Source organism: Marmota marmota, unplaced genomic scaffold (genome assembly GCF_001458135.2).
Source record: "Marmota marmota marmota unplaced genomic scaffold, marMar, whole genome shotgun sequence".
NCBI lineage: Eukaryota > Metazoa > Chordata > Mammalia > Rodentia > Sciuridae > Marmota > Marmota marmota.
In genome coordinates, this window is record NW_025999968.1 from 5,880,748 (window position 1) to 5,897,057 (window position 16,310).

Consider the following 16,310-nt stretch of genomic DNA (forward strand, 5'->3'; position numbering starts at 1 on the left):
AGGAGACCCTCAATGTTACACAAAATTACATATAAGAGGTTGTGAGGGGGAAGGGGGGGGGGACAAGGGAGAGAATTGAACAACAGCAGATGAGGTAGAGAGGGAAGATGGGAGGGGAGGGGAGGGGGGATAGTAGGGGATAGGAAAGGTAGCAGAATACAACAGTCACTAATATGCCATTTTGTAAAAATGTGAATGTGTAACTGATGTGATTCTGCAATTTGTATTTGGGGTAAAAATGGGAGTTCATAACCCACTTGAGTCAAATGTATGAAAGATGATATGTCATGAGCTTTGTAATGTTTTGCACAACCAATAAAAATAAATAAATAAATAAATAAATAAATTTAAGATTAGCCAACTTCTCAAGCCTACATTGACATTAGCTCATCATGTTCTTACAACTCTAAGAGCGATTCACTCTTCTTTTTTAGCCCATAGGAATTTCCCATACTATCTTGTGATCTCAGATGAGCATTACAAAAAGATATTTGTATTTGTGTGTTCAGTATTTTTAATCTGAGTACTTATAATAACAGAATATTTAAGTTAAATAGCCCCCTCTTCATATTGCCATAATGTTAGTTCCTATTCCTTTAATTTAAAAGGTTAAAAGATACCTATTTTTATCAAACAGTATCTAATATCTATATCTAAAATTTTCAAACAGATTAAAGTATGCTTTTTAATCCAACATAAAATTGGAAAATGAGTTGATTCTTCTTTATCAGTCATCAAACAGAAAATCAAAAATAGCCTTTAAATCTATATTTATTTGAATAAAGTAAAGATGTGCTGCTACAGAGGAAAACATGAACATAAGAGACCTTCACCAAAGTCACCAAAGTATATTGTAAACACACTAATTAATCCTCTGTGTTTTTTTATTATTTAACAGCACAACATTAATTAATCCTACAATATACCTATAAATCAGGTTTGTGGAAAGTTTTAACACTTATAAATAGAAAAACTTACCTGTGAATAATGTGACTATGATTATTCTATAAGTCAATGATAAATACATAATCAAGATTTCGGTTTTCTTATACAATTGATAACATTCTAGAAAAGCTAAACTCTACATGGATGTGTAACCAATGTGATTCTGCAATCTGTATACAGGGTAAAAATGGGAGTTCATAACCCACTTGAATCAAACGTATGAAATATGATATGTCAAGAGCTTTGTAATGTTTTGAACAACCAATAATAAATAAATAAATAAAAAGAAAAGCTAAACTCTAAACATATTCTATTAAAACATAAATTTTGGCTAAATATTACTTTTATATATATATAAATAATATTTAAAAATCTAGATTTTTCTATTCTTTAAAATATTTTGAACAAAAAAATAAAAGAAATGATGATTTCAATTCTAACTTCCTTTAAACTTTTCCTACTCCATCTTTTTTCTTCTATTTTGCTTCCTAAATCAAAGATATGAGGAATCTGAGATTCAAATATTCTTTATTCTATATATATTTGAATATTTTAAAATACATATTTTTCAAATAAAAACATGGATGCCTAAACAAATTTAACGTTAGTTACACAATTCAGGAAACCATAAATTTTTCCACTTTTTAAAGTAATCAGTTAAATCAGCTACTAAGGAAATAAAGATATACAAATGATGAAATTTTTAAAGGGGGAACTTAATGCCAAAGTAGAAAGTAATGCTTATAATAAATAATTTTATCCAAAGCACTATTATTTCTATCAAAATTTCCAACTAAGTATGTCATCTTCTAAATACACACAACAGAAAATCTCAAAGGCTTTTTTCTACTCTCAATAGTTGTTAATGCTATATCACTAAGAGAAATTGTACCCTATATAAATGCTCCTAATGCAGATCTGCTCGTTTTTCCTCGGGGACCTTAATCTACCTGGAATATACAATTATTTAAGGAGGGGTGGATTTTTAGTTTTGAGTTTTATTCCTTTCATGATGTATTTTTACTAACAGCTAAAAGGCAAAGGTTTTATGACAAATACTTATTTGCCATTATTTTCAATTTCATTCATTCATTTCAAATAATTTTCTGTTGTTTCATGAAGGTTTAAAAGTTAATAATAAAATTCTTCTCATACATTCTAGGGTTAAATATTTTAACTTCCAAGTAAAAATAAAAGATGTGTGACTATATTCCTATATTTATAAAAAAAAAAAAAAGGATTGAAATAGAAAATCTGAAGCTATTGATCCCACTATCAATTACTATGGAGATTTTATCATACTCCTTTAAAGACTTACAGTTCAGAAAGATACTTCTTAGTCAATCTGTTAAATGCATACCAATGTTGTCATACTGTGACGCAATCTCTAATTTACAGGTGATGTAACTACAGTCAGGTTATACAACATTCAAGATCACTACACAGTAAAATCAGCCAGGCAAAGAAGACACTATTTCAGATGTTTTATTCCCAGCCTCCCATTTGCTCAATCATATCATGCTGCTCTCTGAACTCACTACTGTGGAACTACTGGTTTTGTCAAGTCAGACTTTAGGAGTTTTTCTACATTATTGAATTTTCCAGCTCCCTGGAGCTTAGCTTCTTAAATACCAAAACCTTAAAAAGTTATTTGATTATTTTAGTAGAAACCTTCCTAGAGATGTGCCATAACATTGGTAACAATGGTAGCTCCTCTGGGCCTGAGGGATGCCAGCACCTCCCTCTTGAGACCGCTGCAGTCAACCAGCCCTTACACCAAGGTAACCTTATGCAACTGAAAAGCAGTGATCAAAAATGCAGACATGTCAAAGGAGATGCAACAGGACTTGGGGGAGTGTGTTATGGAGGCACTAGAGAAATATAACATAAAAAAAAAAAAAGTTTAGCAAGAAGTACAACGCCTTCAGCATTGCATCTTGGGAAGGAATATCAGTGGTTTATGTTGTACATGAAATCAAACACTCATCTACTTCTGCCTGGGTCCAGTGGCCATTCTGCTGTTTAAATCTGCTTAAAACCCTGGACTATGCCATACACCCAGTGACCCATTCAAAGAAAGGACTGCAAACTCAATTCCAAATGCGAGAGACGAAATCTTCAGTGTGGCAGAGGGAACATCTCAATCTTCTTCTTCTTCTTCTTCTTTTTTTTTTTTTTTTTTTTGGTAATGGGGATATTTTATTTTTATTTTGAGACAGGATCCCACCAAGTTTCCCAGAACCGTGCTAAATTGCTGAGGCTAGCTTTGAACTTACTATTCTCCTGCCTCAGCCTCCTGAGTTGCTGGGATTGTAGTTGTGCCTCACCATGTCCATCCAGCAGGGCAGTCTTTGTACTAGTTTGTTGTAATTATGAAACAATTAACAAAACAGCTTACATCTGTACGAAACAGCTTACATTTATATTTATTTTTTAGTCTACACTTCTCTGCCCTATTTTGGATTTTTTTTTTTCTCCTCTCAATCCATTCCTGTAAAAAGTAAAGCTGTTGTGGTGGGTTTTGTGTGTGTTTTGGGTTTTTTTTTTTTGTTGTTTGTTTGTTTGTTTTTGTTTTTCCATAAGGCACTGGCTTGGGAAAGAAAGAAAAAGAAAGAGAGAGAGAGAGAGAGAGAGAGGGAGGGAGAGAGAGGGAGAAAAGGAAGGAAGGAAGGAAGGAAGGAAGGAAGGAAGGAAGGAAGGAAGGAAGGAAGGAAGGAAGGAAGGAAGGAAGGAAGGAAGAGGGAAGGAAGGAAGAGGGAAGGAAGGGAGGGAGGAAGAATGAATGAATAACCTTCCTAAAGTGTAAAAGGTATAACTACAAATTCCTTGTATGTTCAAGTACAGCAGCTCTGCCATTCTTGATCTTTGTTTAAATACCAGGTCATATGTTTCATGAATATTTTCCTTTATGCCACTCTATGTTAATTTTGGATTCTTCTGTGAACTCTGCTATTTTATTATATTCATTAAATTCCTACTTCATTGCTAGAAGAATGAAGAAAAGAAAACAGCAACACAGTAGAGACAGTGGTAGAAGCAGATGGGTTTGAAAATGGCAAAGGAAAAAAAATTCATTATTTATTTTCCAAACTTCTTAAACGTCATTTTTACCAGTTATGATACAGTCACACTATCCAGGTGTTTAGAAAGTAGGCTTTATGATGTTCGCACACTATTGAAATTACCATCCCTGAATCATGTTAGCTACATAGATCTTTGGCCTCCACTTAAAGAGCTCAGGTTACAATATTTTTTGAGCTTCTGCTGTTATTTCTTGTTACTGTGCATGTGTTATTATCCAGTAATTATCCTATCTTTGATATTCTACTCAATTTATTGAAACTAATTTTTGGTACAGGAGATTGAACCCAGGGATATTCTATCACTGAGCTATATCCCCAGGTTGTTTTTTTGTTTTGTTTTGTTTTGTTTTTTTAAATTTTGAGATGGGTCTTGCTAAATTGCTGAGGCTGTCTTTGAACTTGAGATCCTCCTGCTTCTGCTTCCTGAGTTGCTGGGATTACAGGTGTGCACCCACATCTGGGTTTGACTTATTTGAACTATATTTTTTAAAATATGGCAAAATATTTTATAGAAACTCCAAATCAAGATTTGAGGAGGTCTCCTATTACCAGTTATGTCAGCATGAACTAATTTATCCATGCAGGGTCTTTTTTGTTTATGTTTGTCTCTGAATTCTTTTTTTTTTTTTCTTTTTTAGAACTGGGGACTAGGGATAGAACCCCAGGCTTTGTGAATGTGAGGCAAGTGCTTTGCCACTGAGCTACATCCAACACAGCCTCTGAATTTTTGATAGCTCTGGTTTCTGGGTAAGTGACCTCTGCAAAGTCTATAAAAATTCTGAAATGCTGTATTTGTCTTTAAATCTGATTTACGTGAATTCATATAAACATTTATCAAAATAAAGTGTCTGCAATCACCTTAGGGGCCTAACCTGAGCTTAAGAAGCACTTGAATCATCTGGTTAATACTGTGAAAAACAAAGATTTTGATCTAGTAGGTCTTAAGGTGGGCCCAAGATTCTTCATTTCTAAAGAAGTGACAGGTGATAACCCAGTCTCCTAGCCCCATATACTATAGTATGAGTAGCAAGGATCCAGTGCATATTTCTTTTTTCTCTCTCCTTCTATTTCTAAATGCTCTAATTCCCTTGCTTTTTACTTTTCTTGTATTATCCTTTTTCTTGCTTTAAGTCTGCCAAGAGTAACCATAGTAACTACTTAGCTCTGTAGATAGCCCTTAGAGCTATGAAGACTCCCCAGTCCACAACATAAGCTATAAAAATCATAGAGCAGAAGAATCAAAACACAACAGTAGTCATCAACCTTCTCTAAATGTGACCAACAATAATATAGTCAATATAGATAACATGATTTTTAGGATGTGTTTTGGGGGGTTTTTTTGGTATATTTTTTAGTAATTGAATTTTTCCTTAGGTTGTAGTTCAAAAAAAAACTTATCACTTAAAATTTCTTAATTAGAAGTCAGAACTTGTTAATCATATTAAGATTCAATAATATTCCCATGAACTGAATTGCTAATTATGAAGAGAATGATGCTATAAAATTATAAGAAAATCTACTTTCAAGTATTCCTAATCTTCAAGAAGTCAGCTTTCTAATGTTCTAACATTAGAACTACATATGCCTTATGACCTTATACAAATTTCACTTATAGTTGTGTTATACTAGGTTCCATCAAATGTTTCATAAGTCTCATAAGAATTGCTAGATGTAGAAGGAGGCTTTTAACATAATAAATGCTAGCATTCATAGATGAACAGAAACATTCTTATAAAAAGACACTAAGATTTCAATGTGCCTACCCCACAAAATGGAAAACTTAAAGCATATAGAGGTTATACAACCAAGTGAATACACCATAAATAAAATTTAAAACTCCTAACTTTAAAATGCATCTTATAGTTATTACACATTACAGGCTGAACATTATTAAACTTCCTTTTAAGCACAGGAACTAATTCTTTAAATAAAAATTATATTAAAATAGCTGGTTTTCCCATAATGCTTAGAAATATGGCTTATATAATGTTAGTTTCTTGCCAATATAGTTTACGACAATGTAAGTGGAATTTATTTCTGTGTTGCAGTTTTCTCACAAGGAAATTAAAGCAGACTATTATACTCATCAAACCAAACAACAGTGCATTCTAGTGGTAAAAGGAGGGCATAGTCAGAAATGTCTTTGGGACTCCAGTCTAAAATCAGAATGTCTAAAGTCTAGGAGCTAATAAGAAAATATTATAAATATTATATGAACTGTTGTAGAGTCAAAGAAAATTTTCATTCAAGGTTGAAATGAAAATATAAAAAATAAAAATATTACCCAAAAGCTCCAGTCACCACTCCAGTTATGTAAATTTGGTCCCTGTTTTTTAGTTGACACTATATTACTCTCATCCACAGCTGGACTAGGATTCTCCTCTGTCTCCTCCTGTAACTCGGTGGCAAGGCTTGAATCCCCTTCATTTGTTTCCTGGAAACAAATATCAAACAATTTTAATTACTTATTGAGAAATGTCCATTTTAAAAATAATTAATGTTCAAAACAAGTTATTAAAGAAAAATATTTAAACTTTCATAAGATAGAAATTAATATATTTGCTTCTATAGTTCATCATTTATACATGCAACAATCTTCCAACTATTACTATTTGTTAGTAGTTTGGTTGGCACAAGGGATATAAAGATGAATAAAACAAAGACCTTTGCCTCCAGAGTTTACAGTTTCTTGGAACAACAAAGAGTAAAACTACAATTCAGTGGGAGTATCAACTGGTACAACCACTTTGGAGAACAATCTGCAATACCCAGTAGAGTCTAAGATAGGCATATACTACAACACTCCAATTTAATATGTACATGCAATACAAGATGTTTATTAACACTGAAGTTGAAACCTCACTGTCCATTGGAAGAGAAAATAATAAATAAGCCCTTATTTATACAAACAACAGAGTTAAAAAATTAATGAATCATATGTTTCAACCAGGCAGTGGCCCCTAATCTATAGAATGCTCAGAGAAATGATTATACTTTGTGCAAGATAAGGGACCACTGGTAGTTGCTCATTAAAGAGCTGTCGAAATTTAAAAAAATAAAAGGAAAGAGAAGGTGTGAAGTAACCATTATGAGAACACGTGACTCACCATTACCCTTAAATATCTCTCCTACTACTGCTGCTGCCAACAGCTCAGAGTTCTCAAACCCTGTGAAGTAACCATAGACATGCAAGAAGTCCCTATCCCCAGTGAAACTGACATGAAGGGGTCTGAAGGAAGAAATCTGAAAACATAAAAGGATAGAGAGGACCTACTTCACAGGAAATTTATTCAGTAACCACCAGAAAGAGAAGGAGAAAGAGAGAAACCTAGACACATAGAGGAAACAAACAAATCTGAAACAAATCCATAATTTGACCTAATTAGAAATACAATATTTACTAAAATAATTTATATAACAAAAGATTAACTTTGTGCCTCTACAACACAGGTTCTGAATTAACTTCAATTTCCACTGAAATGCATCAGTTGGCTTTAATCAACACTGGGACTCAAATTAGAGTTATACCTTGAGGTCCCACTAAATTTAAACAAAATTTCACTTGAAATCTTAGGGGAGTTATTCAACATAGACAGCAAAGGTTGTAAGGCATTTTTTACCTTCACCATGAGAGCTATGTCTTGCTGTGAAACTGTTCATGGTCATAACATACATTACCCTAAAATATCACTAGTGGTCACGGACACTATGACCCAATGTATAATAAATTAAAATAAAGTCTTTGGAGCTTACAAAATGCCTTTTAAAAGAGCAGGACCCTGGGCTGGAGTTGTGGCTCAGTGCTGGAGCACTTGCCTAGTATGTGTGAGGCACTGGGTTCAATTCTCAGCACCACATATAAACAAATAAAATAAAGGTTAACCAACAACTAAAAAAGAAAAAGAAAACTTGCAATCTTGTGCATTGCTGGTATGAATAAAAAATGGTTAAAAAAAAAAGAGCAGTACCCCAAATATGGGCCTTCTGGCAAATCTACTGAAGCAGGGCATGACCTCCCCCGTCCTCACTGACTACATGGACGTCAGGGTACTGAAAGAGGTAACCCCTCTCCTGGATCCTTTGTCTACCTGAGGAGCACCTTGGGTTCAAATAGTGAAGGGCAATGGGAGTTTGTACACTTTACGGACAATATTAAGCATCACCATAATGTGTGATGGAATTTTATGGTGAACTTTTGCTTCTCATCCCTTAACTACAATGTCCCTGATAAAGTACAACTGGCTTAACTTCTGTAAGTCATCTTAATACTGAATACTCTGGGCAACAATTGACTACATCTCTACATTTTTACAGATTATAGGGTCATTACCTGAGAGTTGCACCCTTTGGGGAAAGAACTCTTGAAACCCTTGCTTTAAGGGTTTATATCCAAAATATAAATCAAGGTCACACATATATCTGCATAAAATAAATCCATAACACAAGGCCTCCCACCAAGACACTCCTTATCCCTTCAGAGTTCTAGACATTACCAATAATGATCAAGACACTCATATTCTTTCTCAAAATGGAATCATGAACAATGCTTTTTATGGAACTTTCACTTTTCTCACTGGTTTCATGCAGCAGGCCCCATAAAGAGCCACAATGGCTTTCTTACAAGAGTTCAAATTTAATTAAATGAAAAATGGTACATTTCAGTCATTACAGGGGTGAACTATAATGAGGATTCAATGATTCAATATCCTTAGGCTTGCTTGCAGACAGCTTTAAAGCCTCACTCCTCCCTCTTCTTCTTCAGGACGTGTTGATAAGAAAGTCTGAGTGCTCTTTCCTTTGGGGTAGCAAGGAGATTCACACCAACCAAGCTCTGTCTCTTACCAAGAAACCCTTACCAAGCTCCACTTCCCAATCACAGTAAAAACCTGGATCCAGTGTTCTTTCCTTGCTCTTAAGAGGTCCACCAGAGACCTCCAAGTAATAGACCACTTCAACCCTCATGGTTTCTGTATGGCATCATCAGTTCTACAGTTGAATCAAATTTTATGGGGAGTCCGTTTTGGTTTCTAGGGTGGCTAAAACAGATTCCTACTTCCCTTGAGTTTTGGCTGTGTGGTCCATGGTAAAGTTACTCAGTCATTCTAAGTCTGTCTCCTCAACTCTACTGTATAGGTTATAACTCTCTCTAATGAGACAATAAGCTCATTGAAGGCAGGGATTATATCTGTGTTGTTTACCCTCTTATCCTGAACACCAGAGATAAGACTGGAGCCAGTCTTCTTTCCTTGATCTTGAGAGGCCTTCCAAGACACTGACAGGGTGGGGCTGGAACATAGTTGAGTGAATGAATGAATGACTAGGTTCATGAGTAACTATCTTCTCTATTTCACAGTAATTTTTTGAGAATCAAATGAAATAAAACATTCATTCACTTGATCATTCAACAATTATTTGAGTGCCTCTATCCTTTGGTAAATTAAAATACTGCTGAAAGGTCTAGCACTGATTTTAATTTTCTGAAAGTAAAATATATACACCCAACCAATGTAAATGTGATGAGGATAGTGTTAAGAAATGTAGGCACCCATCCAACCAAAGGCTTTCACCTTGAAGACTGATAAGCAAGTTTTTCAATTAATAAGGTAGTAAACAAATGACGAGACTAGTTTAAACCAAAACTTGGTGGACAGGACAGAGACTTAAAGTATGGGAGCCCTTTTATCAAGGGCTGATAGTGAAGGGAAGCCGGTGAAAATGGAAAAATATGATACCAGGTCAAAATCACAACAGTGGGGCCAGACTCAATGGGGCCTGGGGCTGAGACATCTGGACTAGTACATTTGGGGACCAATTCAAGCATGCAACCTCCCCAGAGAAGCAGACTTTCCCTCCATCGCCCAGAGGGGAAAGGCTCTCGGGAAGCAAAGGAAACCGTTTCCTTGGTAACAACTTTCCAAATTACTCCAAAGAGCCCCGAGAAAAGGGAAGGAAGGAATTAATTATCATAATCTGAGACGGTTCAAACAACCATTGACAGGAAAACTGCTGGGTAAAGCCGGCGCTTGTGAACCCGCCCCACGGACGCCGCTTACCTGGCATTCAGTCAGAGCGTCCTCCATCGCGGCTGCCTCCGCCGCAGCGGAACCGCGCACGCGCCCCTGAGAGCCCCCCTCCCTAAGGCAGGGGGCGGTCAGGCGCGTGCCCGGCACCCACCACTAGCGCGCGCTCTGAGCTCTGGACCCCGCCGGCCCTTGGAAGTACCACCGAGTGGTACCTCCAGGAGTGCCTTGCGCCCTCTGGTGGCAATTGAGAACCGCTGCGTTTCGCTCACTCCTGAAGAGGGTTGATTTGTTAAGCAGGAGGCTACTCTTTAGTAAGAATCAGGATGATCCTTAGTTCCCAACCTCAAACTTCAGTGCCTATCATAAATGCATACCCTGCTACAATGTGCAAGAAAGTTAATTGCCTGGAAAAGTCTTGTTCCGTTAATACCCTTTCATTGAGATGTCCTCATGGTTTTCTATCGGGTACTTGCACCTTGTCTCAAAATCAATAAATCCAGTGTTATTCAACTACAGATATGTTCCTGGTGGCCTCTGGGTAAGGCCATTGATTTTTCTCAGTGAAACATAATATAAGATGAAGGATAATCTGGAGGAAAAGCTATTGAAAGTTTAAGGAGAAAATAAAAATGCATAGGAAAATGAATTGATAAATGTATTAGGGAAATAGAAAGATTGCTCTGCATCATAAATGCTTAATTAAGATCAATGGTCATGTATTTAAAGTGAGATCACACTAACATAAGGAACTCCTAGAAAACAATATGGAAAAATTATAGTCCTATAAAAGACTGATAAAACATATCAGAAAATTCACATAAAAGGAAACACAAATGTATCTTCAAAAAATACAAAAATATATCCACAGTTTCACTCAAAATAAAATAGAAATTAAAACCACACTGAAATACTATTTTTTGCTAGTTAGACAAAAGTACAGAAGTTTGATAAAGCATTTTGTTGATAAGACTATGGGGATACAGGAATTCTCATGATGGGAGTGTAAATGGCAATAGTTATAAAAATTACAAAATACATATACTTTTGCAGAAATACCACTTCTGAGATTTCTCCTATGCATTTCATTGCATACATGCAAAATAATGTGCAAAATTATTCACTGAAGTATAGTTTACATTAGTAAAAATTGGAAACAATTCATCATCAGTGGAGAACTGATTAGTATATCTCTGTCCACTGGAATTTGGAATTCTATGTAGTTAAAAACATAAAATGAGAGGGAGTGATGTCAACAATAATGGCAGAGAACTCCAAAAGTCTGTACCCCCACAACAGCAACAAGTAACCATCAGAACCAAGTTATGTGGAATTCTGGAATACAACCAAAAGCTATTGATCAGGGGAACATTTAATTAAGAAAAAAATAGTTAAGGCTCAGTAAGAAAGCTTTGTAAAAAAATTTGTTGTGGGGGGTACTGTGAATTTAACCCAGTGGCACTTAACCACTAAGCCACATCCTCAGCCATTTTTATTTTGAGACAGGATCTCAGCTAAAGTTGCTTAGGGTCTCATTAAATTGCTGAGGCTGGCTTTGAAAGTGCCATCCTCTTGCTTCAGCCTCTAGATTCGCTATGATTACAGGCATGCACCTCACTGTGCCTGGATTATTGTGACATTATATATATATATATATATATATATATATATATATATATATATATACACACACACACATACATATATACATACATACACATACACATTATATATATAAAATAAATATAAAATATATATAAATATAATAAAGGTTCATTAACAATTTAAAAATATATTTTTTAATTGTCAATGGACCTTTATTTTATTTATATGTGGTGCTAAGAATCGAACCCAGGGCCTCACGCATGCTAGGCAAGCACTGTACCACTGAGCCACAAACCCAGCCTCTCGTTGTGACGTTTTAAATGTCCACATCCCATAATAGCCCCATTTCTTGTCCTGGTTCCTATTCTCAAAAGAAGCAGTACAGACCTTATTCTCAAAGAATTGTGGTGGTTTGTTTTGAGCTGTCTTTTGGCTCCCTGAAATTGTGACAGCTACTTTGAGGAAAGGAGTCAATATTAGTGGGAAACATTTGAAGGCAAATGAACTAGATTGCCACTTGGGGCAAAAGATAACAAGGAAGGCAGACAATCTGAAAAGCTTTGAAGGAAAGGGTAGGGGAATGAGATATTCGGGGGAATAAGAGTTTGAAAAGCTCCCACAGATTTCTGGGAACACAGAAGACCACATCCATGCCAAGAGTTTGGAGCATGCTCAGAAAAGACCTATAAGAGTCCCAAATCCTCACATCTAGCTGACTTTCTGCTCTGCTAGAACAGAAAGGGAACATATTCAATAAACCAAGAACCCATCTGCAAACATGGGAAGATTTTTCTTTTTCTTTTTTCCTTTTTTGGTTTGCTCATTACTAAGCAGTGATCATCACAGTGACCTGTATCCCCACATGACAAGCAATAAAAACATTAGTTCAAATTGTATGAGGAACCCAGAGTAGTGAAATTCATAGAGAAAAAAGTAGAATAGGGGTTTCAAGGGCCCAAGCAGAACAATAAGGATGGAGTCTTATTGTTTAATGAGATAGGAATCTCAGTTTGGGAAGAGGAAAAAGTTTTAGAGATGTAATAATTGTATAGTAATATGAATGTACTTAACATTGCAAAACTGTGCACTTAAAAATCAATAAAGTGATAGATTTTATATTTTGTGTATTTTACACAATTTTTAAAAATAATTCATATAAGTCAATAAATGATCAACCAGTAAGTACTAGAAAAAGCAATAGTGAACCCTGGGGAGAGGCACAATCAGATTTCTAGAGTTGACACATCTTATAATACTCAAATGTCCAATTTTCAACAAAAAATTACAAGGTATGCTAAGAAATAAGGAAGTACAGCTCATATGCAGGCAAAAAGTAATAGCAACAGGCTATAATGAGGCCTACATTAGATACATTAAATAGGCAAAATTCTTAATCAACTATTTCATGTATTAACAAAGAACTAAAAGAAACCATGTCCAAAAGAAGAACCACAAATACAATGTCTCAACAAATAGAGTATACCAATAGAAATATAAATTACAAAAAAATGACAGGAACCTGGGAGGTAAGTGCAGTAATGAAAAATTTACTAGAGAAGTTCAAAAATGTTTGAGTAAGTGGAAGAAAGAATCAGAAAGCTTGAAGATAAGTCAATTGAGATTATCCAGTCATAGGAGCAGGTATTGAAAAAGAATTAAAGAAAATGAACATTGATCATAATAAAGTGTACCAACATACACATAATGTGTTTCAGAAGAGTAAGGAAAAGAGAGAGCAAAAGGAATGAAGAAACTCTATGTACTGATATGAAAGGATCCACAGGAAATACTGTCAAATGTCAAAAAATAAGGTGCCAAAATACATAAAGTACCAAAAAAATGCCTAATCTAAATCTAATCATGAGGAACATCAGACAAATACAAATTGAGGGTTATTGTACAAAATACTTCACTTGAATTCTTCAAAACATCAAGTTCAGGAAAAGCAAAGAAAGATTGGGTATTGCTCCATATTAAAGGAAACTAAAGACATGGTAACTAAATGCAATGTGGGATCTTGGATGGGATCCTGAACCAGAAGCAATCTTTCTCCTCTAAAAAATATTACTGGGACAACTGGAATACTTTGAATAAAGTCTGTAGATTATAGTGTTGATTGAATGTTAATTTCCTGGTTTTGATAAATTTTTTTGTTTTCTTAATTTTTATTTACAAAAGGATATTTCTTCCCCAATATTATGGAATGAAAATGATATCCAAGTTTCTGCAAGATTCTAGGACACAAACACCCGTAGTAGTCTTTAGTTCACTGGGGCTGCCATAACAAAGTATCAGAGACTGGATGGCTTCAATAACAAAAATTTATTTTCTCACAGTCCTGGAATCTAGACATCAAGACCAAGGTGTGAGCAGGGCTGGTTTCCTCTGAGGCCCCTGTCCTTGGCTGGTAGATGGCTGCCTTCTCTGTCTTCATGTGATCTTCCCTCTATATGTGTCAGTGTCCTAATTGTCTCTTCTCTCTTTTTTTTTTTAAGTTTACTTAAATACAGCCCTTTCTTTTTTTTATTTTTTAAAAAGTTTTTAATTTGTTCTAATTAGTTATACATCACAGTAGAATGCATTTTGACACTTTGTACACAAATGGAACACAATTTCTCATTCCTCTGGCTGAAAATGGTGCAGTCATACCACTAGTGTAATCATACATATATATAGGGTAATAATGTCTGCCTCATTTTACTGTCCTTTCCATCCCTACAGCTGCAGCCCTCTCCTCACTCCCCTCTGCACCATACAAAGTTCCTTCATTCTTCCCTACCCTCCCCCTACTATGAATCAGCATCTGCTGATCAGAGAACACATTCAGACTTTGGTTTTGGGAGATTAACTTATTTCACTTAGCATGATATTCTCTAGTTCCATCCATTTACCTGCAAATACCATAATTTCATTCTTCTTTAAGGCTGAGTCTTATTTCATTGTGTATATTATCACTTTTTTATCCATTCATCTGTTGAAGGGCATCTAGATTAGATCAATTGTTTAGCTATTGTGAATTGAGCTACTATAAACATTGATGTGGCTCCATCATTATAGTATGCTGATTTTAAGTCCTTTGGGTATAAACCAAGGAGTGGGATAGCTGGGTCAAATGGTGGTTCCATTACCAGTTTTCCAAGGATTCTCCATACTGCTTTCCATATTGGCTGTACCACTTTGAAGTCTCACTAGCAATGTATGAGCGTGCCTTTTTCCACACATCCTCACCAACACTTATTGTTGTTTGTATTCTTTATAATAGCCATTCTGACTGAAGTGAGATGAAATCTTAGAGTAATTTTGATTTGCATTTCTCTAATTGCTAGAAATGATGAATATTTTTCGTGTTTGTTGATTGATTGTATTTCTTCTTTTGTGAAATGCCTATTTAGTTCCTTGACCAACTTATTGATTGGGTTATTTGGTTTTTTTGGTGTTAAGTTTTTGAGTTTTTTATATACCCTGGAGATTAGGGCTGTGTCTGAGGTAAATGTGGGGAAGATTTTCTCCCAATTTCTAGGCTCTGTCTTCACATTATTGATTGTTTAGTTTGCTGAGAAGAAGCTCTTTAGTTTGAATCCATCCCATTTATTGATTCTTGGGTTTACTTCTTGTGCTTTAGGAATCTTGTTAAGGAAGTCAGGTCCTAAGCCAACATGATGACGATCTGGACCTAATTTTTCTTCTATTAGCTGCAGAGTTTCTGTTCTAGTGCCTAAGTCTTTGATCCACTTTGAGTTGATTTTTGTGTGGGGTGAGAGATAGAGGTTTAATTTTATTTTGCTACTTATGGATTTTCAGTTTTCCCAGCACCATTTGTTGAATAGGCTATCTTTTCTCCAGTATATGTTTTTGGCACCTTTGTCTAGTATGAGATAACTGTATTTATGTGGGTTTTTCTCTATGTTTTCTACTCTGTACCATTGGTCTTCATGTCTGTTTTGGTGGCAATACAATGCCGTTTTTGTTACTATAGCTCTGTTGTACAATTTAACATCTGGTATTGTGATGGCTCCTGCTTCATTCTTCTTGCTGAGGATTGCTTTGGCTATTCTGGATCTCTTATTTTTCCAAATGAATTTCATGACAGCTTCTCTATTTCTATGAAGAATGTCATTGGAACCTTAATAGGAATTGCATTAAATCTGAATAGTAGCTAATAAAATGGAAAGATCCTTAAAAATATATGAATAGTGCTTTTGGTAGTATAGCCATTTTGACAATATTAATTCTGCCTATTCAAGAACATGGGAGATCTTTCCATCTTCTAAGGTCTTCTTCAATTTCTTTCTTTAGTGTTCTGTAGTTTTCATTGTAGATGTCTTTCACCACTTTTGTTAAATTGATTCCCAAGTATTTTTTAAGCTATTATAAATGGGGTAGTTTTCCTAATTTCTCTTGCAGTAGATTCATTTCTTATGTATAGAAATGCATTTAATTTATGAGTATTGATTTTATAACCTGCTACCTTGATGGATTCATTTATGAGTCAAAAGTTTTCTGGTGGAATTTTTTGGATTTTCTAAATATAGAATTTATGTCATCAGCAAATAGGGATAGTTTGATTTCTTCTTGTCCTATTCATATCTCTTTAATTTCTTACATCTAATTGCTCTGGCTAGAATTTCAAGTACTATGTTGAATAAAAGTGCATCCC

At 35.1% G+C, this 16,310-nt stretch overlaps 1 protein-coding gene and 1 long non-coding RNA gene across 5 annotated transcripts in view; one reads left to right on the forward strand and one right to left on the reverse strand.

Annotated features, from left to right (window-relative positions):
• Window positions 1-10,188, reverse strand: part of Gramd1c (GRAM domain containing 1C) — a 93,344-nt gene extending 83,156 nt beyond the window's left edge. For 2 of the 4 annotated variants that reach the window (XM_048803286.1, XM_048803289.1), the window contains exons 1-2: window positions 10,082-10,188; window positions 6,313-6,462 (exon numbers count right to left, since the gene is read on the reverse strand). In XM_048803286.1, the coding sequence (XP_048659243.1) occupies window positions 6,313-6,462; window positions 10,082-10,108 (177 nt within the window). In that variant the 5' untranslated portion in view covers window positions 10,109-10,188. The remainder of the gene's footprint in view (window positions 1-6,312; window positions 6,463-10,081) is intronic. The other 2 variants (XM_048803287.1, XM_048803290.1) reach the window with 2 other exon arrangements.
• LOC125616893 overlaps window positions 3,926-16,310 on the forward strand; it is a 33,064-nt gene continuing 20,679 nt past the window's right edge. The window contains exon 1 of the long non-coding RNA XR_007347668.1: window positions 3,926-4,775. This is a non-coding gene — a long non-coding RNA (uncharacterized LOC125616893). The remainder of the gene's footprint in view (window positions 4,776-16,310) is intronic.